At 50.2% G+C, this 22,177-nt stretch overlaps 1 protein-coding gene across 4 annotated transcripts in view; it reads right to left on the bottom strand.

Annotated features, from left to right (window-relative positions):
* Positions 1-22,177, bottom strand: part of LOC106497424 (microtubule-associated protein tau) — a 53,663-nt gene that overhangs the window by 5,321 nt on the left and 26,165 nt on the right. For 3 of the 4 annotated variants that reach the window (XM_067312054.1, XM_067312056.1, XM_067312055.1), the window contains exons 3-12: positions 21,817-21,903; positions 20,431-20,517; positions 18,693-18,758; positions 11,905-11,960; positions 10,511-10,690; positions 9,079-9,211; positions 8,422-8,472; positions 7,257-7,522; positions 3,431-3,523; positions 3,191-3,283 (exon numbers count right to left, since the gene is read on the bottom strand). In XM_067312054.1, the coding sequence (XP_067168155.1) occupies positions 3,191-3,283; positions 3,431-3,523; positions 7,257-7,522; positions 8,422-8,472; positions 9,079-9,211; positions 10,511-10,690; positions 11,905-11,960; positions 18,693-18,758; positions 20,431-20,517; positions 21,817-21,903 (1,112 nt within the window). Of the gene's footprint in view, positions 1-3,190; positions 3,284-3,430; positions 3,524-7,256; positions 7,523-8,421; positions 8,473-9,078; positions 9,212-10,510; positions 10,691-11,904; positions 11,961-14,511; positions 15,430-18,692; positions 18,759-20,430; positions 20,518-21,816; positions 21,904-22,177 lie in introns of all 4 variants that reach the window. The other variant, XM_067312057.1, reaches the window with a different exon arrangement.

Below are 22,177 nucleotides of genomic sequence, written 5' to 3'. Positions count from 1 at the left end.
TCTGCATAAGGGCTCCAGCAATTCCACTTAAACCACCAAATTCAAAGACCTGCCATGGTGCTGCAGCGCGTCTGGGCACGGGGCCGGGCAGCCGGCGGCCTCTCGCGCACCGAGAACCGGGTCACACGAGACACACACACACGAGGAACGGTTAACATGGAGCTGTTTAGTGGTTACGTTAGCAGTTAAACACCACACTGGAAAACACCAACGACTGGAGTGGTCTGGCACCGTCAGGTGTGCCAGGGACGGCAAACCACAGCACATACACACCAGCAACACCAGGAGCAGGAAACAAGGGGGGAGAAAAACATCCCCGTATCCCCCAAAGTTACCTTGGACCCCAGTTTTGGACTCACACCTGAGCGTGTGAATCAGCTAGTGCTGTAGGTGAGCAGGCCTGGGCAGGAGAAATCAGACCGTCGATGCCTCCAAGTTAGTTCCTACTCCCTGGGAAGTGCCTGGCTCTCCGTAACAGCCAAGGCTGGTGTGCTGCTCTCCCAAAGCTTGGAAAGGACGCGCCGGCACTAAGGGACCCTCTGCAAAGGAGGCAGCTCCTCCGAGCAGCCAGGCAGCCTCCAGACCAGCGCGGCCGCAAGCTAGCTCAAAGGATTTGCCGTAGCCGCTGCTCTCCGTCGCACCTGAGCGCCCTGCCGTGATTCGGAGCCCTGAGACGATGGTGCGTCCTTCGCTTTTCGTGCTGGCCCCTGGTGCACCGGCCCCAGCAGTCGCAGGGACGCGTCAGCCTCACAGCCAGACGCTGAACGGTGGATGTGCACGCCAGTGAGGAACCTCCCCCCCTCCACCAGCGGTGCGCAGCGAGGAAAAGGGGGTGGGGGGACATAACGGCACATCACGTCCCTGGCACTCGGGCAGGCACCAGACCATGTGCAAAAGTCTGGTTCCTGCAGGTCTGACCTTGCCATCCCCTGGGCCTGTCCCCTGCAGTGACACAGGCTCAGTGTCACTGTCCCATCAGCACGGCGATGGTGCACGCAGGGCTGCCTTGGCTCTGATACGCATGCACACCAAGGGACACATTCGACAGAGAGAGGGGACAAAAGCAATCCTAGAATCTGGCAGCACATCGCAGAGACAGACATGAAGACAGGGTGGGGGAAAGATCACACATTTAACGTACTGGGCAGGAGGAGAGTTGAACTCAGTCGAAAGGCAGGAAACGAATCCCAGAAGGACAGAGCTGGCTGGTGCCCTGCAGCGTCCAGCAAATCCTAACCCCAACTGTGATCCCGGACAGGCTACGAGTGATTTGGGCACCGCTAGGATCCGGGACCTGAAGGGCCTCCCATTTCCAGAGCCATCAGCAATTACACTCTCTGCTCTCCTTCTGTTTTTTTTTTCCCCAGCTAGGACTCAATTAACTCTTGCCATCCTGCTGGGTAGTGGAGAAGGGTCCTCTCTATTTTAGCAAGGAAGGAAAAGGGGCACAGAGTTGTTTGCCTGGGAAATTAGTGCCAGAGACCTGGGGATCCTATCTCTTAGCATCAGCAATGTTTAGGTCAACTTTTGTCTAATCCATCTCCTTGACAAAGCATCCACTGGCATTAAAAAAAAACAACACAAAAAACCAACCCCAGGTTACTGTAGCAACAGTTCATTTCCCCAGAAGCAGCAATGACTGGGCAGGCACTCGCTGCTGAAACGGTCGCAGAGGATTAAGACGTGACTGCCATCAAACCCCAGCGGTTTGTTGTTGCTCCTCTACCCGAGAAGCCCCCAAGCCCAGCTCTGCCGCCAGGACAGCCCGGGGGGCCGTGCTCCAGCCCCGTCGACATACGGCTTTGCTCCGAGCGCCCGCACCCCGAGCTACGTGCTGCTCTTCGTGCCAAAGCAGCCAGGCAGCGATCACACGATTTGCTTTGCTAGGAGAGCCTGGGGAGGGACGACAATCTCCAGCCAAAAACCCAGCTAATTTTTAACCCACTGCAGCCACTGCAGCTGCGAATGCTTGCCCATAGCGTGAGCTCCCAGGGGAGAAAAGGATGAGCTCACCGTCCCGTGCCAAAGCTAATTACCAGCCACGACACAGATGACGCGGGAGGAATGCTAACCCCTGGCATAACAAGTGGTGGGATCCACCACGCACCAGGCAGTCCAGCCAGAAGCAGTGCAGGACCCCGGGGTAAGAAACAGCAAAACCAGTAGGGAACTTGCTTCACGGAGGCTGAGACCTCTGCAAAGCAGCTCTCAGGCCCATAAGTGAATTCAAAATGGCATCAAATGTAAGATGGACGCTGCAAACCCAGTTATGCCCCAATGCTTACATGCCAGGCCCTCTGCAGCGCTCAGTTTCTCAGAGAGGGCATCCACAGAGATCAAAAACAGCACAAAGAAAATCCATTGGGAATATCTGAGGGACACCAGACGGCTTCCTCAGATGGCTGCAGACTGGACAACCACAGGACCTGTTACTCGGTCGCGCTGTTTGGGGTCTCAGTGATGCCCTTGCCTTAGTCCGTCATCTTTCCTGGACTAAACTCTGCCTCCAGAGAGACTGGTGTAAGTCCACCAATCCCTGTGGAGCTTCTCCAGGTTTCTGGCACGGTAACTGAGAGCTTAGTCTGGCTATTCATCTGGGAATGACTGCAAATGCCTGTGTTCAAATCAATTAACTCAATATTACTTTAGGCTCAGCCTCCATGGGCACTGCCTAACACACACTGGACACATTCATTAGCAAGGAGAAGCCTCTTATTTACATTGATCATACTTGCCTGATGGAATAGGCAGGAACCTGGGCTTTTTTCACAGGCTGCGCAGTGTCATGTGCAGTTCAGCAGCACATAAAGCAACGAGGCCTGCACTTGCTCATGAATCTATCCATCTACAGCATCAGCAACTACGTCACTGTCTGCGAGAGGCAATCCGTCCTGCAGACAATGAGGCACTGAGCCTTCCAGGTAGCGTAAAACCTTCGGGTTAACGGGATGTTTTGTTACAGACATGGTTTCTACAGGGGGTCAGTTAGTTCTGTCCATGTAAGACATGTACAGGACTTGTTAGGGTTCATCTAACCATGTCTTCTGGGTTAACGGGGTTAAATGACAGCACATCACCAATAGCTATCTGACGGCAGCGTTGCTGCAGATAGCATTGGCAGTTTAGTGTATACAACATGCCACTCATGAGAAGAACTGTTATAGTGCATTGAAAGTGTGAAGGTACTCACACTGCCTCCTCCCGGGATGTGTTTGATATTATCCTTTGAGCCACACCTGGATTGAACGCTGCTAAAGTCCAACTTCTTATTAACAATCTGCACCTTTGGTAGCCAGAAAAGAGTCATTGCACGTCACCAATAGCTATCTGACGGCAGGGTCGCTGCAGATAGCATTGGCAGTTTAGTGTATACAACATGCCACTTATTATAAGAACTATTATAGTGCATTGAAAGTGTGAAGGTACTCACACTGCCTCCTCCCGGGATGTGTTTGATATTATCCTTTGAGCCACACTTGGATTGAACGCTGCTAAAGTCCAGCTTCTTATTAATAATCTGCACCTTTGGTAGCCAGAAAAGAGTGTGAGAAACAACATGACCATCTGCAGCTCGACCATGTGTTATATAACTAAAACCAGGAACCTGCCTTCCAATGCCAAGGGCAAAGGATAATCTATCACTTGCTGCGTGGATTTGTCTATTCACGGGTTGGAAACTGAAGACAGAGGTGGGCAGGTTATAGCTAGAGGTTGGATGCATATGGCTGGTTCCAGGAAAGCAGCCCTGGTTTCCAAGCCGGGAACACTAGCTGGAAAGCCAGCCACCCACGTTTTCTTTTGCTGCACAAAAAGAGGAACGTGCTGGGCAACAAGTGGGCTGGAAGGCACCCGTGCTCTGAGGCTCAGGTTCTGCAGAGCTGCACCGCTGAGCTGGTGGATTGGGAGGAAGGACGGTACTGAGAGAAAAACGCCCGCCCAGCCCCATGCCCTGCGCAGGGCAGCCTGCTCCCTCTCTAGGACGGAAATACTGCAGCCTCACTTTTCAGCAGCTCGAGCAAGCTGAGAAACAGCAAATGGGTGTAGCTGGCCCAGGCAGCAGACGAGAAAGCAGGACTTGCATGTCCAGCTTGGTCTGAGGGAGGATGCCTGAGCTCTGCATCCTGCAGGGCTCAAACTCCCTCTACAGTTACAAAGTGAAAAAGCAAATGCGACCCGGTCCCACGCCTGCAGCTTTCTAAAGTCCCATACAGATGAGATGAAAGGGGCAGCATAGACCAAACCCCAAATGCAGCTGCTCTACGGCATATTCCCAGCTCTGCCTTGGGTGGGAGAGAGGCTGGAAAGGGCTTGGTACCATGCGGGAAACACGTGCCCACAGGCACCATGCTAACCTCACTCTCCAGCCCCGGGGTCTGCCCATCCTCTCCACACACAGATTTTTGTACTAATGCAGCTCTTTCCATTTAGGGTTTGCTTTGCAGTTTGGGGTTTTACAAGGCCAACTACGCTGCAGTGACCCCATGCGTGGGAGCAGCTATCCCAAATGAGAAGTGCCATAGATGAATATAATCCTTGCTCCTTCCCCTACATGGACTGGATTGGCTTTAAGACCTACGCAGGTATAAACCAGAGGCAAATGGAGGTAAAAACCAGCATGCATGCAAGACCCGTGTTCCCTTAAGAGAAAGCTTGTCCGAAGCATAACCCTCACGAGAGGGAAAGAGACACAGCATCCTGCAAGGGAGCAGCATCACGTCACACTGCACACGTAGTCCCTGGGTGACAGTGGCCTCGAAGGCGGCTGGGCAGGCAGCCTTGCTCTGCGTCAGCAGCGTCGCTGGCCTGCCGCTGCTGCAAGGACGGCTCCTCGCCGTACCCTGGTTTGTTAGCATCAGGAGCACAAAGGCTGACACATGCTTCCAATGTCATTTTTCAATCTCAGAGCAACTAATCCTGCAAACCAGGACACAGCTCAGCTAGCCCAGGCTTTTCAGGAGCAGTCCTTAGTGATTCAGCAGTAGTTAAAATACTCAGGCAATGCAGAGAAATCGGAAGAGATGTGGCCTGGCTAACTCCTGGCTCATGTGCCCTATGGACCTTCTCTTCCTGAGGTTGGGGTCTGAAATCTGGGTGGAGAGAGCAGGCTCCAGCCCCATCCTCCAGCGACCCTGAAATCAAACCTCTGTGATCAGCCACTTCCGCTCCAGCTGCACCCATTCTGCTAAGAGCAGCCTCGTGCCCTACAAAATCCCCAGCAGAGCACCCTGCCATTCTCCCCTGCAAAGAGCAATGAATTGTCCCAAATTCAGCTGTTCTTACTCTTTCAGTGACAACAATAAACGACATGTTGACTGAGAGAGAAGCTGATGGAGAAAAAAGCTCATAAAAGCTGGATTAAAAAGAACGAGCAAACGAGTTTAACCGATTTACAGTAAACGGAAGGGTTCCTTCTAAAATCCTTGAACAGCAGTGTTTTGATGGGCAGGCAGGAATAACTTAGGCCTTGGGCTGAGCAGGCAGGAGGGCCAAGGTCCCGGGACACAGATGGCTGGAAGGACACGCACTGCTCTGCTCTGCACGGCCAAGGGACAGAGCAGCCCTGCCCAGACTGCAGAGCCGCCCCCTGCGTTGCAGCACAAGGCAAAACGTGCACTGTCCTGTATATCACCAGCCTCAGCAAAAACTGCACATAAAGAAACGGAAAAGCACACTGGTATTTAAGATGGTGAACAGAAGCCATCTCAAAGCCTCCCCCCATGCCAAAGTCTCATATTCAGAGCCACCGAGTTACCTAGTCACATTAAATAGCATGCACCGCTTTCAGAGGAGATTCTTCACACCCCTGTGGCACTAGCAGCCCCAGAGCAAGGTCTGCAAGCCAGCGATGCCCTCCCGGGGCAGGCAAGCACAAGCACACAGGGACTCCCGACTGCCACTGGCCACCAAATGTGCAATCCTGTCACTTAACATCTCTGTAAGAGCCACCTGGCCTTCACCAGTCAGAGCAACCAGGCACTTCTCCAGGGACACGACTCCATCCATGCAGCAAGGAGGATTTTATAAAAGGATAGGTCCACACAGTGCAACGGAGCACTGCAGAGATGTCTGGACAACGCTGAGCCGTGGAGCTGTGTAACCACACGATGCTGCTCTTGGGGGTGCACAGATGCATTCGTTCACACCACTGCCTTACCCAGCTCTAGGTCTCTTGTCACCCATGGCTTTGCAAATCCCTTCTCCCTTGGCATTGCAAAACTTTAGACTTCAGCTGCTCTCTCTAACACAAAACCCTCATTCCCAAGCACTTGGAGTACAGAATTCACTTTCCTGCTCATAAAACAGGCTCCTCAGCAATGAAAAGCAGTGGTGGTGGTTGAAAGGACAACGGTGCCACCACTTTTGGACACGCCACACTTTCTATCACGCTGCAATACAGGGGAAGTTCCTGAATGCAGAATGCAATCCAAAACCTGGCTGACAGAGCTGGAGCTCAAATCCCAATGCTTTGAAAAACTGCTCAGTGTCTGCACTGTTTCCCTCATCAGACCTGAAGCTGAGTTCAATCCCAGCCATGCATGTGGTGGCAGCGGGGCTGGGATCACCCTCAGAGGCCAGGCTGGCACCAGGAGAAGAGGAGCCGAACAGAAATCCTCCCGGACTGAAGGGGTTTTGGTCTCTGTGCAGGCCGTATTTTCAGGGAAACCCAGAAAGCCCAAAGCTCCTTACCCTTGGGGGAAATGCCAGAGGCCTGCAGGTCTCCTAGGTGTGATTCAGCTATCCCGAGTGCCGAGCCTGGGACCCCCGTGGGGAGGAGACCATCCTGTCTGCTCTCTAGTGAAGAAACGGAGGCAGCACTGAAGTGACTGCTCCACACCACGCAGCAGGATTCAGAAGCACAGCCCTGATCCTGCGACTCTTTAGGGCTGCAGGTCACTACGTGCTCTCCCTAACCGGATACCGCGGGGGAATGTCATTTCCCTAGCGGCAAGCCCCAGGCAGCGCACACTTTGAGCTAACACCCCATGAAAGCCATGGCACAAGCACTCTGCAACCCTGGCCTCCTCTTTGCGGGAGAGCTGTATTGCACCTTCTAAGCCAGGCAAACAATTTCAGGACAAGCACCCAACCCAACCAGCCCCAAAATCTCCAAAACCAGCAGCAGACCGGAGATCAGCTGAACCCGAGTTGCCCACCGCTGTATCTCTGTCGCCAGCTGGGCTGCTGCTGCTGCTGCAGGCAGAGCACCAAGCACCCACTGTCCCTGCAGGTCCCTGGAAAGCAGAGTCCACATTTACCTTGCCACCTCCAGGCTGGTGCTTCAGGTTTTCAGTTGAGCCAATTTTGGACTTGACGTTTTTCAGGTCAGGCATGGGGGCAGCTGATGGCTGGATGCGGCTCTTGGCAGAGGCAGGAGATTTTGGTGGTGTACGAACCACCGCTACCTTCTTGGGCTCCCTGGCCGGCGGGGTGGGCAGAGAAGGAGTGCGGGAACGGCTGCCTGGAGTCCCCGGGGAGCCGGGACTGCTGTAACCGCTTCTGTCTCCAGACTTTGGCTGCTCACCTGAAGGTTGCGGACACACGGGGGTAAGCACAGGACAAGCAGCTCCTTCCCCACTCACCGCCTGACTTCATGGGGTTGATCTGTCTGCTGCCAGGACCCACCCGCTACTCCCAGAGCAGACCACCAGCAAGGGGGAATAGAGAGGCTAAAAGACCATGGCTGCAGGCACCACCGCGGCTGCTGCAACCCGCCAGCGGTGCGCGGCACACCAGCCACGTCTTATACCTTCCCCAAGTATCTGCTGGTCCTTGCTGTCAGAAACACGGTGCTGGGCTAGACAGGGTTTGGTCTGACCCAGGTTGCCCTCCTGTGCCTGAGACCTTCCCAGTGTCACCTAGGAAAAGCCAACGGCTGAGCCAAGACTGGAGCCTAGACATCAAGGAGTCCAGCCCGCTGCTGCAGCTGCTGGCCCACATGGTTTCTTTACAAGCCCATCGGTGAGCCGAGCCAGTCATTACCCACTCTAGAAAACAGCTCTCCCTGCGGTCAGGCAGCCCTGCGAGCAGCGCTGGGATCCGGGGTGTGGGGAAGAAAAAGGTTCACACTGCTGTGCTGCTGCAGGCAACGCAAGGGGGGCAGCACGCTGGCAAACTGCACTTGTCTTCTACTTCCGTTTGAAACAAAAACCGGTTAAAAGCAGTTTCTTTGTATCCCAGCAGGAAGATCGTCTTCGGTGTCTGGATCATCAGGAAGATTCCCCACCCCGGTGAGACATTAGCACGCGCGACAAAATGCAGACAAAAGGCATTCAAACAAAACCACTTTTCTGTAAGAAATTTCAAAAGACGTTTACAAAAACTGGTATTTTAGGAAATCAAATAAAGCTCGGATTACTGAGCAGCTTAGGACTGTTCCCAGGCTAAAAACAATTGGGAAAAAAAAAAATCGTAAACATTTACCTTTCTCAGACTTTGCTGCTGCAGGAGGTGTTTTTTTCTGCTCCTTTCTGCCTGTTTAATGAATGAAAAAGATGCTTAAGCATAATAAAGCTGAAAACTTAATTGATTTAAGGTTTTATGAAGCTCTGTTAAGTACCAAAAATATATATACTCAGTGAAATGCACTGTTTTAATGGAAATTCACAATGCCTGATGCTTTCTGGGGGCTTATGCTTTGAGAATAATGAACTAATCCCTACTCCTGCAATCGAGTAATTGATCCTCTTGCCCCTGGTCTTTCTGAAATATCATCAAGAGAAAAGGAACAGATGGATTTTAAAAAATTGAGTTGACTAAATCTTCCAAATTGGAGGAAATCCCAAAGGGATAAAGCAAGTGCCCTCTCCTACGCCCTGGCAACGATACGAATGGAGCAGGCAAAGCAGCATCCAGCGATGCTCAGCCAGGAGAAACGGTCCCTCACTCCGCACTCACAGTCCCGCGACGCGGCTGAGCAGCTCCGGGTCAGCACGCAGACTCAACCCGCCGTACCCTCCTGGCTGTGCCCCTGCCCAGCCCGCGCTCGGGCAAACTTATTCCCCACCCAGCACCACCGAAGCAGAGCCGCTACACCGAGGGACACCACGGCTGCTGCACACCGTTCTCACCATCACCTACCGGAGCTGGGAGGCGTCTTGGGGGCCGTGGGTGTCTTTGCCGGGATGCGTGTGGCATTGGCCGAGTTCCTCTGAGCCTGCCCCGCTGCAGACCGCGGCGTGGCCGTCTTCGTGCCACCTCTCATCTCTGGGCCCTGGGGACGCAAGGAGGAAGGCCGATGCAGGGGGGATCTGCCCAGAGATGGGCTCTCACCCCTCATGTATCAGATCCGAGCGAGACCCCCTGCTTCCTCCCTCAATGGCCCACAGGAGCTCCCAGGGGTTTCCTCAAACGCAGCCACCCACGATGCGCCTGTCCACACCCCGTCTCCCATCAACGGCACCTGCCACAACCACAGCATGGGCACTCCCAGGCTGGCAGAGCGGCTGTGGTGTTTTCCCCTGCAAGCTCCTAGCTTCAACTACGTTATTTGTTGCACACTCAAATCTGGTTAAAAAGCAAGTTCAGCTCCTTTGCCTGTTCCCTGAATTTTGGCGTTTTGTTTCCCGTTTCACTAAAATTTTGTACAGAAGATAGATACAGCCACTGTTTCCACACTACAGGCTCCATTCAGGAGGACAGAACCAAACTCCAAACGCTGAGAAACATCTCCTCTGTCCCCACCTGTAATACACTAATGTAACACGTAAAAAATCTGGAACAGTGTGTAAATAGGAATATGCTATTTATTGTCTTCTGATCCTGCAGAAAAGCCTCCACAAATCCGTAAAATAACATGTCCTCTTTCTAGTGCTGGTCTGTGTACGAAAACTCATGAAAAACAAGCAAGTGAAAAGTTAAAAGCTGACTGGTCCCAAGGCAGCAGGGAACCAGAGCAGAGCCATCACAACCCTTAGCACGGTACAACCATAACCTATTATTTGAGACCTGCAATCTCTGCTCTCTCCTGTACTACCAGTGTATTTGTATGACTAAACACCACGAAGAGACACTCCAAGCCACTTCTTACAGTACAGAACTAGCCACAGATGTGTGTGCATTTCCTATTCCCTGGGTAGCGCCTGGCAGATCTGGCTCCAGCACACTTCCTATACATCTGCCGTTTCCAGCCAAAGCTACGCCAATGCACCCATAAAACACAGCGTAAAGCTGCAGAACAAAGAAGAGCACAAAAGAGCACAAAGGGACCTGGAAATGCTTCAGAGAGACAAAAATAACACCCTGGAGCACATGAGAGAAGTTTTTTTTGCTTTAATGCAGAGCAAGGCGCCTATGTGCTGGTGAGAATGACCCAACTGCTCCAAACACCAAAACCAGAGCTGAGACCGGCCACGGCCACTGGAGATAGCTGGTGTCAGGAGAAGCAAATCCTGCCGTCTCAGCTAAAGGGGACGTGGAGAACCTGGCCCAGCCAAATGCTGTCAGACCTGTTGGGAATGCCTTAAGCTATTCTTCAAGGCTGCTTTCTCTCTTTTGCATCCCATTTCCTTACCTTGGCTTTGGTTTCCTGTGTTCCGGTACTGGCGGGTCGGGATGTGACAGAAGAGGCTCGTTTAGAGGTGGAAGCAGGGCTGGAGGGTGTTTTCGAAGGGGTTGTGCTAGAGGAGGTGTGTCGTTGGGGGGGGATGGAGGGTCTATCGCCTGGGGGGTTGGCAGTGGAAGGTGAGGATTTCTTAAACATGGAAACGAAATAAAATCGCAACAAAAAAAATCAGTATGGGAGGGAAGCAGAAGGGGATCACAGACATCAAATAAGATTAGAAGGTGCAATACGGGAGAGGTGACAGCTCGAATTGCCCCCTCACTGCAGCACAGAGCTAGGCAAAGGCCAGGGGCATTGCCAGGGTCCCATGGCTGCACCGCAGGTACAGGGTAGCTTGGCTCTGTACCTCCCGCAGAGGAGAAACACCTGAGCCCCTTTTCGCCTGCCCCTGCCACTGCCCTCCACATCAGTAGCACATTTTACCACCCAAACTGTTACATTTACCCCCAAACCACTGGCAAAATTGCTGTAAGGTTCCCATGCCCACACCAGGTAGGGCGTTATCAATACCTGCATCTCAGGGAGACGCAGATGACCACTTCCAGGTCTGTCAACCCCATCACACGTGCTTTATCAATAATGGCTTGTGGGTTTTTATCTAGACAGTTGCTTGGTATCACATAAAACGCCTAGCCTGATACAACCCTACCAAACTTCCTTAGAGAATGAAATGGGTTTTGCAAGACCCAATTTCACATTGTTTGGGAATAAATATATTCCTCACCTTCAATTCTTTACCCACTGAATTGTCTATCAGCTTGTCCATTACCTTCCCCAGGCAGTAGCCAGGCTAACAGTCAGCTGAACTACACCTCCTCCAAAACAGCGGTGTGACAAGTACCTGTCAAACTTCTGGAATTTACCCACTATTAAACTCTGCTTCTCACTCAGAATACAGCACCTGCTAGGCCTAGGCTACTTCATTTAATTTTTTAATGACATATCTTACTCTTTTCACCATTACAGTGCTTGTTCCATATACAGCCCATTACAGTTCTGAGTTTGCTTTCACACCAGTTTGCCCCGGGAAAGCCAGCCTGCTGCTTTCCAGTCTTGGGCTGAGAAAGTGTTTTCTCTAACCACCCACACAACCCCATGAGCCACAAGTTTGTTTTAGACTTGATTCACCTCCTTCCCCTCAAAAATCACTGTGGATTGCACCATCCAAACTGGGGTGAGGGAAGACAAAAATAAAAACGCTCTTGAAGGAAAGAATGGAGAATGAGGATAATGGCAAGGCTTCCTAAGAGACACGACCGTAGTTCGGGAGAGCGGGAGGGAGTCAGGAACCTGGACAGCACTTAGTGGGTTGATGGCACCTCTGGCTTTATTCGTTAGCTTACCTTGGGTTTCTTCTCCTCAGCCTCAGCCCCTTCCTTGTCTTTGCTGTCAATACGAGCTGATGAACGGAAATACACACAGTTACAATGAATTCCAGATAGCTGTTAGTGCCTGTGCTACAGTAATGCGTATGCTGAGTGGGCTTTCCTGCTCTCGTTTAAATTAAATACTGTTCTTAAAAATAATAAATATTACAAAGTCACTTATTTCTTGTAGAAATACTTCCACCTCTTAAGCATTTTCTTTCTGGGTTAACAGATTATTCTGTGCATAGGCAACAGTGCATTAGTCCTTGCTGGATCATCAGATGCGCAGAACAAGCTCTGTATGAGACCATTTGGCCCAGATTTGTATCCAGTTCTAGTAGCAAATATTTAGTTTAGCAAAGAACAGCTCCCTTCAGGCCTAAACATGAGTCTCCCTCTCTAAAACAAACACCCATTTGGTCCTAATGACCACATATATAAAGACTAAAATTGAAGGATGTCTCCATCCTACCAGCACCAAGTTGCCTACGGTATCATTTAAAGTTGTTCAGCGTGTTACAGCTTGCAAAGCACTTTTCTTCACAGCAGCTGTCACTTCCCATCTCTCCCAACGCACTGCTTTCTGCCTCCCCAGCAGACAGCGTACCTTTGATTTGGGTCGGGCCCCACAGGGTCTTAAGAGTTTTAGCTGTCCTCCTGCTCAATTCCTACCAAGCATACAGTGACTCTCACCATATTGCACTGTTTTGCCCCATTAGTTTACAAGCACAACAGACTCTGCAGTATTGCTAATTAGGAGATTAGAAACAGGGAGGAAATAACATTTGTACAATAGGGCACTCATAACAAAGCCCCCTTTGCCCATCAGCTAATTCCTCCCTAATCTGGGAGGAAAAGCTGCTGATATTCACCTCAATGTTTTGGAAATTCGCCCTGGCAGGTCAGCCCATTCCAACGACACGAACAATGTAATTTATCCAGCACTGGTGACCCTGACCTGCCCCAGCAGCCACTCTTGGAGGTGGCAGATCCATCTCCCTTCCCCAATTCAGTAAAATTGCAGAGTGGAGCAAGGCTGGGGCTGAACAGCCACAAAGCATCTCTGTCTTAGTAGGAAATGCCCGTTAATTAATTGAAGAAATTCCTCCCATTGAAACAGAAACTGGTGACTGTGGACAATGCACCCCCAACCCACCACCGGTTTTCTCTGATGCTAGCGACAGCAAGCCATGCTGATGTCCCGCAGCACGTGTGCGAAGCTTCCCGCTAGCTGATCGAGTAGTGAACAATGAGAAATATGTTATGAGCTTTAGCTCCAATGGAAAAAGCTACATCAACAATTTCCTCGTGAGCCCCGTGCAGCAAGGGGCACACTTCTCTCTGCCAAAAATGAGAGAGGCAGCGAGCAGGATTTCCGGACTAGTGGAAGCAGCCAAGCCAGCTTTTGAGACGCAGCACTGGGGTGAAAGGCAGAGCTTCCCCCAGGCCAGACCCTGAGCAGCCAGAGCTGAGGTCCAGTACAGAGAGACACCATTGGGTTTTGACGCATGTCCCCCTGCCTCAGTTTATTAATGCAATTCACTGCAAATCTGCATTTCGCCACTGAACAGGCCCCCCAGTGACATCTCTCCAACCTCCAGTAAAAGTGGAAAATAGTTCTTGAAGAAGAAAAAGATCTAAGAGCTGCTCTGCTGGTGGGCACCCTCATGCTTTGAGAGGTGAACTCATACCTTCCCCCAGGACAGCTAAGGCTGACATATCTGCCTGAACACAGCAGCTCCGGGGTCTGACTGCCCTCCCAACGTGCCAGCAGTTGGAGGATGCCCAGCCTAGTGCCATACACGCTGTTAAGATGCGTCAAAGGGCCACACCTCCAAACACACAGGCAGCTCCAGCAAAACATCCCAAATTCAGCCACCCTGTTAGACCACCCAGGCACACGCCGTCCTGAGCTGGGATCAGAGCACAATGTTCTGTAAGAGCATCAGAGGTGCCCGGTGATGGACAAAGGTCCAGCTAGCTGCAGACCTTGGCTCCAACAGCAGTCGGCAGGGGCAAAGTACAAGAAACAGGACCGACGTGGGGCCTTTTCCATGGTTATACCAGCCATCTCACTTGCCTTTTTCCTCCTCTCTGCTCTTTAGGAAAGCCGATACAAAGAGCTGGGTTATCAGACCGGACAGTGGACACATGCAAACCAGATGGCATGTGTCTTGCTAGAACAAGCTACAGCGTGCGCTAGGCTAGCCCACTCCAACATGCCAGAACAATGTCCATCCGGTTCTCTTCTCTGCTAGGAAGATGCAGGGTGTGAGTTAAAGAGCCCACCCTACGGACCCAAAGAAATCAAAGCAAAAACAAGAGAACAAAGCATGATCGGGGACACGCCAGCACCATGCAAGGGACGCAAAACCAAAGCATGAAGGTCTGGCAAACATGCCAGGATATCCAGGATTAAACTAAAGGGGAAGGGAAGGGGAGGGAGAAGCAGCGGCGCCTTGTAGATCAGTTCATAGCAAAGGTCCAGGCCATTTCCCAAGCAGCAGGACCCAAGAGGTGGCAGCCTTGCTGTGAGCAAGCCACCAGCAACACGAGCTCAGGGCAGGCAAATGGTGCACACACCTTTCAGGAGAGGAACACGACTGCCTGCTTTCTCTGCAATGTGAGCACCAGGTTTCTTCTTGGGGGTCCGTCGTTCTCCTGTATCCAGCACAGCCTCTTCCAAAGGAGCATCTTTGCCTTCCACATCATCTTTTAACCCAGCAGGGAGTTTGGCTATTTCTAGCGAGGGTCCTGAGTCCTCTCCCTCCCCGGCTTCAGCTTCTGTTTGGGAGATTTCAGAGGGCTCTAATAGGGTGACATCTGTTTCTTCTTTCCCCTTCAGCGGCTGTCTCCTCTCCTCTTGGTCCTGTCCTGCTTTATGTGTTTCAGTTTCAAGAACTAGTGCCTCTCTTGATACATCTCCAAGGACATCTTTGGACTTGATTTCTGCAAAAGCATGTTCTTCATGAGCTTCCTTGGCTGTTGCTAGACAGAAGCCCATTTCAGGTCCTGGAGAAACATGCTGTCCCACCAAGGAAACCAAATCCTGGTGGGCAGTTTCATCAACATCACGGTCCTCATCTCTTTCCCGTCCACTGGCATCTTCTTTTAATGGGGCTCTGGTGTATAATGGAGATGTCCCATCTTTAATATGGGAATCATCTGTGACATCTGCACCTGCCAACCCTTCAGTGCACACATCGCGACCTAGCTCTGCTCCTGGTGCTTGATCCACACCAATGCCTTCTCTGCCTCGATGGTCCCACAACTCACTGCTGTCTTCAGATGGTCTGGAGTCTTGGTACATATCTGGGGGTATTGGGATAGTGACCTCGATTCTGGTGGGAGCAGCTGCTGTAGCCTTCATTTCATGTGACAAAAGAGGCTCCTGAAGAACCCCATCTGCCTGCTTTGAGGGCTGACTTTCTCTTTTTATTGCATCTCCCACATGCTCCTGAAGTTCGGGCTGCAGCTTTGGAGAGCTCAGCTCCCCTGGAGTTGAAGATGCAGGGTACGAAGCACGGTAAACAATTAGCACAGGCATGTCAAACAGGAAGTTGTTCATACAATGCTAAAGAGAGACTAAGAATTTTTACAATCGATCTAGAGGGTAAGAGCAAGTCCCATACTACCCCATTCAACAGAAAAATCACTTCTGCGGTTGCCTCTGGCTTTAAAGGAACTCTGACACCCCTGGGAATCAGAAACGGTAACGGCCAGAGTGGGTAGGGAGAGCAGACTCCTCCCTTGTCCCGTCTCAGAGGTGGCTGGAGTATGCCAGCCATGTGCCATAAAGGCCAACATCTGTGCTCTATGAGCTGGTTTAGTTATAGAGGTTTTCAGAAGCCATGAAAACACTCAGCTTCTAAACTGAAGACGACACCAGACCAAGTCTGCTGGTCAGTAACTGTCACAGATCAAGCAGGTGCTGAACAAAGCTGCTGGCTGCTTTTATTTGTTCAGAATTTGTTTGCTGTCCATTCTGCTGAGAGACCATCTCTCCTTGCCATATGGGCCAGAACAAAACAGGCCTGGTACCCTCCCTCCTTCATGGGGTTACAGATCCCTACAGCCCTCTTCTCCCTTCTAGGAGATGTTGATGCGGGCTGGTCACCAGTCACATCCTCCCAGAGTTCAAACCATTTCTGCTTTGTTCTCCAGATCATTTCTGATCCTAATGAGCATGGGGAAGAGCACTCCTACGTGTCCATCTCTTACTGCTACATATTTCAACAGTCTGTCTGCTCCAGTGGAGCAGAGAGCCTCTGTGGAAAGGAGTATCAGTAAAAACATGGCTGTAGCCGCACAGACAGCCACAACAATTTTGGACTGTGCACCCACTCAGGCTAATTAGCGTTCCAGCACTGCTGCCACCGTTTGGGCAGAGTAGAAAGTATGACATTTAAAACCCAAAACTTAAGGTCACAGACACACAGATCTTTTTTTTCAGGGTAAAAGAGACAATTATGTTCTATCACTGATCTCATGCATGACACAGACCTTTACAATTTCATCCAACAATTGCTGCATTAAGCCATATATTCTGGTTGAGTTGGAGCTTTTCTCTTAGAAACTCATCCAACTGAAGCGAAGACGCACTGAGCAATGGAGAATTCATCCTGAACATAGGTAAATTGCCCTAAAAGCCAACTGCCCCAGAAAGAACGTGCATTTTGTACTCTGAATTTGTCTAGCTTCAAATTCTTTTGGGGTCTTTTTAAGCCCTAACCTGGTAAACTAAAGGGTTTACATTAGAGCACTTTAGTACTTAAGATTTCAGTTGCTGTTTTGTTAAATGATAGAGATTAAAACAAGACAAAAAGTCATTACTGACTCAGTCTTTTATCAATGTTCTATTTTAACAGAACATAAAGTTAAGTGAAACTACCACACAGAGACCTCCAAACTTGTTGTTTAAGAGAAATCTGAAATAGGCACCTATTGGCAGGTAATATTTGAAATGTGGTATTAAAAAACACCTTTTCTAACCAACCACAGGGATTTGAAGGATGTTTATGCAGTAGCCAGCAGAGCGTCTTGGCTCATTTCTTCTGCAAGCAAAGACAACATGACCATAACGACTGCTGGTGCAGAGATGTGGCCCGTCAATTCATTAGCTGTACTTCCATACTCCAGGACTCATGAGTTGTTCTGAGGTGGATGTGCAGCGTAAGGTCAAGAGTTGGCAGAATGCCAGCATGGCAAAAACTACAGATCAAAAGATGCTTCTCCAACTGAAATTCCAGAGGCATTTGAACACACTCCATCTTCACACCAAAGATCATTTTTTTCAAATTCCACAATGTGAAAAATGAGGGCAGCCAGTGACAAGATATTCATGACTGTGTGCACGCATCAATAATTGTGTGTTCCTCCGAATCAAAGACAACCAGATCATCATTAAAAAGAAGCACATTTTTAAAACTCCATTTTCAGAGAAGTAACAATTTACATAGAACCTAGAAATGTCATATACGTGAGAGCTCCAGCTAGCTGTGTGTTCCCATATCTGACTGCTGAAAGATCCCATCACAGTAGAGAAAAGTCTTATTAAAAATCTGGTGAGAAACAGCAGCTAGAACCAGACTGAACAAGGCAGACAGCAGAGAGAACTTTACCACACTCCTGCTAACAACATTGACTTATTTTTTGTAGCAATGCCACTATCTGAAGTACAGAAGAGTTGCTGATCCAAGAACCACTGAACAGGCTAGCAAAGGTTTTTTAATTGCAAGGAGCAGACTGCAAATAACCATGCTCACCTGTGTGTGCAAAGCAAAAACAATCTGAATTCTGCCCTGAGCTGAGAAAGCAAAGACGACTACTCACTTCTTCAAAAGACATGGATGTTTGTAAATGCAGTAACGCAGCCATGAGGAAGAAAGATGTTGCCCAAACAGGCAGAGGAATTTGTTACACATACCACAAAGAAAACTGCCTTACAGGATTTAACTGAATCCCTAATGGGATTTAATTGAGTTTTTTAACAGCACACAAAATTAGCGCTTTGGGTATGAGGGCAAGCGAGAGAGCTATAACAAAGTGAGTTTGAACACCTAACTGCCCCACTGGGCACAGAATTAAGCCAGCACTGGTTGCTTTCAAAAAAACCCATCCTGAAGTTTTCAGTCAAGTCTGAACTGAGCAAAGCCAAGACAGGCTTTCCAGATAGCCAGGAGGTCCCTGGATAATTCCTTGGCTCATCTGAGCAGATGCACAATTAATGTTCTATAAACATTCACTGCCCACTGTGCCTGGCATTATAAGTCATGTGCTCTGATACTGAGAAGAAAACACCCTTAATGTTAAAGTGCAACGGTGACTAGGTTTGAGACCATCTTTCAAGTTGAACTGAAACACAGCAATTAGAGTCAAACAATTCACGTTTTTGGGCTGTGAAATGTAGGGCCCAAACTGACTCTGTTCAATGCTGAGCAGCTCCTCCTGGCTGACCACATCATCCCTGCTCTGTTTATTATCTTTTCTAGCCTGGAGGATGCCCTGTTTTTCAACTGAACAAACAAAACCAGGGCTTCAGCCATTTGAGAGAGAAAGTTGGTGCGTGAAAAGCTGTGTTTCTCTGAAATGAGTATGCTGGGACATTCAAAGCATGTGGGACCCTCCCCAGTCAGGGACAGGGAGAACTGCACAGCTGCTCAAACAGAGCAGATGCATTAGAGAAGAAAAATCCCAAGCCACTAGCAACCACCCGTATGTGTGGGCAGCAATAACTGGATCCCAGTGACAGATGTTCCACTAACCTCGAGCAGCATCTCCTGCAGCGTGGTCCTCCAGGTTGGGGGTGGCTCCTATGCCTGCCTCTTCAGCTGGTCCCAGTGTGAAGAAAGAAAGGGAAAACACAACCAAAACCACAAGAATTAAATTTTAAACATGTGCCTGGAAAATTTATTTACTTCCCTGCTGATTCTGCCCATCACCGCAGTATTGCGAGCACAGCAATATTAAAAAGACAAGTAACCCATGACAACGATGGATCTAGCTAGATTTATTTAGCATGTGCTGTACCAGACTGGAGGAATGTTTCACCGAATCGCACATCCTGGGTGGCAGGTCAGTACAAGTTCCTTCAGGCAGAGGTGCAGAAAATAGGCTGCTAAGGAGCAGTGAAACTTGAGGATTTATATCCCCTCTTCTACCCCCACCTAGCGTTTATGTGGCTGTCAGCACTCGCATGAATGTCTGACTCTTACCTGACCTGTACCTTCTTGGTGTCTGTTATCTAGTTTACCATAAGGAACACTGCCACGGATATTTGACAACATTAACCCGAGTCCCCCCTGAGTCCCTCTGATATGAATCCGACACTTCAGGAATACTGGTAGATTAGAGAAGCACAATTTTTTTCGTAGCAGCCATGATGGTTTGTCTCTATCAGAATTCCTTCATTTTATCATATGACTGCTTTCAAATGATCTTAATCGATACCAAAATTATATTTGTATGTCACAGTTCTACAGTCAAACTAGGACATCCTCCTTTTTCCCTGCCTTTTCCAGAGTTCAGGACACTACTTCCTCCTCGCTCCCTGGTACAGTCGGATCTTGAATCGGAGACCGCACATCCCTGCTAACAGGCGAGCCACTCTGTGCTTCGGTCCAGGGCTCCACCAGCAGCCACGGGACGGGATGCAGGACAGAGAATTTGGCTGCCGAGGGAGTGTGCTGTGGGTCTGCTTAACTGCTCAGGCATTGGCAGAAGCCCATTTCCACCCACCGCCTTTCTCGGCGCCCACACATACCTTGCCTGATGCTTCCAGGAAAACCCAGAAGCTACTGCACAGGAACCACGCGCTCATTTTGCACATACAAACCTGGCTCTCCTGGGATCCCCTGCCCTGTTGTATATACACAGCATGGCTGTAGCTCCATCCCTTTTTACGCCACCTCTGAAAGACCCCCATCCCTCCCTGCAAAACCAAGCCCGGGTGCGGTGATTTCCCACAGAGCATTCAGGTCAAATTAGCCACTTCGCTTCCTCTGCATTATCTTTAAAATGCGCCAGCAGCCAAAGAACTGCTGCAGTGGCCTGGTTTTCACCTGCCGCTTCAAAGACAACCGCATGGGCTGAGCTGAGCAAGAGCGCCAGCGAGACAAGCAGCGAGGTCCTGCGGCGACCACCTCGCCCCACCAGCAAAGCAGGGCTGCCCTCAGAGGGGCAGAGATGACCGGGATCTGCAGATAAGTGCTTAGCCTGGAGATGGGAGGAGAAGCCACCACAGAGATACCAGACAGAAAGATTGCCAGATGCGGAGCTGAGAAAGAGAGAAGAAAAGGCTGCAAGCTTCCCCCAGGCTGGGGAAGGCAAGAGTACAATTGTCAGCTAGGAATTATTTCTGCAGGCCGTGGAGAAGAGAGAAGCACGCATCCGGAGCAAAGCATGCCTGCGAAAGGTCTTGCAGCGTTATCATTAAGCACTAACCAGCTCAGCTCTCTGCTCTGTCTGCATCAAGAGATGAAACTGCACCTCGGTCTCCCTCACCTGTGGTTCCTTCTGGGATCTCCCCATGCTGTTCGACACCACCCTGATCCTCGTGGTCTCCTTCCTCCACTAAGGGTGCCGTGGCATCTGAAAAACAACGCAGCTTTCACATAGCTGTCGAGCGGCAAAACCCTGTGGAGGCCGGGACGCACCTGAAGAACGTTTCACTCAGAAAAGCGCCCGACTCCCTCCCTTCAGCCAGCGCCTGTGGGGGGAGACAACCCTCCGCCACATAAACTGCCCATCTCCAGAGTACTCCTTCCGCAGCTGGCTGAAAACACACAGCGAAAGAGCCACCAGCGCCTGATCTGCACGGGGATGCCGCTGGTCTGGAACAGGTGAGAACGGCTCCTGTTGGATACCTTCATAAACCATTCGTGCACCGCCACTGCCTCGCGCTCCGGGCAGCTCGGAGACGGACAGATAGCCAGCTCTATCTGCCAGAGGGACGTTTCGTCACTGTCACAGCCCCGATCCGATGGGGAGAATGGGCAACGTCCCCTTCTGCACCAGCCAGGTTTTACACGCTGTTTTCTTGAGCCGCAGACAGGAATGGGAGCATTTCATAGGAGATCACTGTCAGCTCACAACTCCAGAGGGACAGGGCTGGAACTGGCCAGCACTTCCGTCCATCTTTCCTTTAGATAAATTTTGCAAGCTAATGTCTTTACCTGAAGTATCCAAGAGGCAGATACTTGGGTTAAAGCAGCCAGTTGCACAAAAAGTGCATCTAATTATAAACATGAACAAGTCTCTAGACCACTTCCGAATTAAGGTTCTTTGTAAAAACATGGCATTCAGATAACACTCAGGAGCAGCACAGACGTGCCCTGAGTCCTACCAATATGACTATCAAAACAAAGTTTTGTTTTATATATATAAACACTGCCCACCTCATCATGCCAGCATGAATCATGCTGTACTAATGAGTATATAATTACAGCGGGGATAAAAAAAAGTTACAAGCTACAGTTAACTCTGAAAGGGAACACAGAGACCAGGAGGTGCTGAGAATCTCGGTAGAGCACGCAGCATGGTATTGCTCCCAGATACACTGAGCTAATGACACCCCGCAGTCACAGTGTGGAAAGTCTTCAAGCGATTAACTGCAGGCAACGTGCTGAACTGTAATAAGGACTTTGCATTCTCAACCTAACGCCTTGCAACCCACTCTTCACCTTTAAAACATACTGTCTCATTCTGCAGAGTGGCAAACCTTGCTTGTGATCAGACTAATAAAGAGCATTTGTCCAAGAGCTTGGACACACAAGGCATCCCGCTCCTCCTCAGAAACCCCACCAGAACACGCCACAGTGAGCCTTTCGGCAAGGTTTACCACGACCCCATCTCTCATGGTTTCAAAGCAGTAAGTCAAAGAGCTCCCACCTTCCGTAGTTGGGGTGCTCTTAGCGTCAGATGTTTCAGAAACAGGCTCATCCGATCCATCATCGACTGGTATCTGAAGGGGACAGCCTGGAAAACATTCAAATACTTAGAACAAGTGCCTGGCCGTGAGTCATGGACTGTGTATTATGAACCTGTGATAGCCCAGATCCACAGAAGCAATAAAGAAACTATAATTGGAGAGTATAAAATACCCGAACTAATAAGCAAGCAAAGCGTGAAAATGCCAACCAAAGCACCAGTGCCATTGCCAAAAGAAGCAAGCGGAAGCCCATCAGCAAAAGAAAAGTCCAGTGAACTGGACAGCTAGAAACAGCAAAGCATGGCACAAGCAGGAAAGGAG

The sequence above is a fragment of the Apteryx mantelli genome, chromosome 28, assembly GCF_036417845.1.
Source record: "Apteryx mantelli isolate bAptMan1 chromosome 28, bAptMan1.hap1, whole genome shotgun sequence".
In the NCBI taxonomy this organism is placed as follows: domain Eukaryota; kingdom Metazoa; phylum Chordata; class Aves; order Apterygiformes; family Apterygidae; genus Apteryx; species Apteryx mantelli.
Note: the sequence above shows the minus strand (reverse complement) of the source record. Positions and strands in the feature narration are given on the sequence as shown.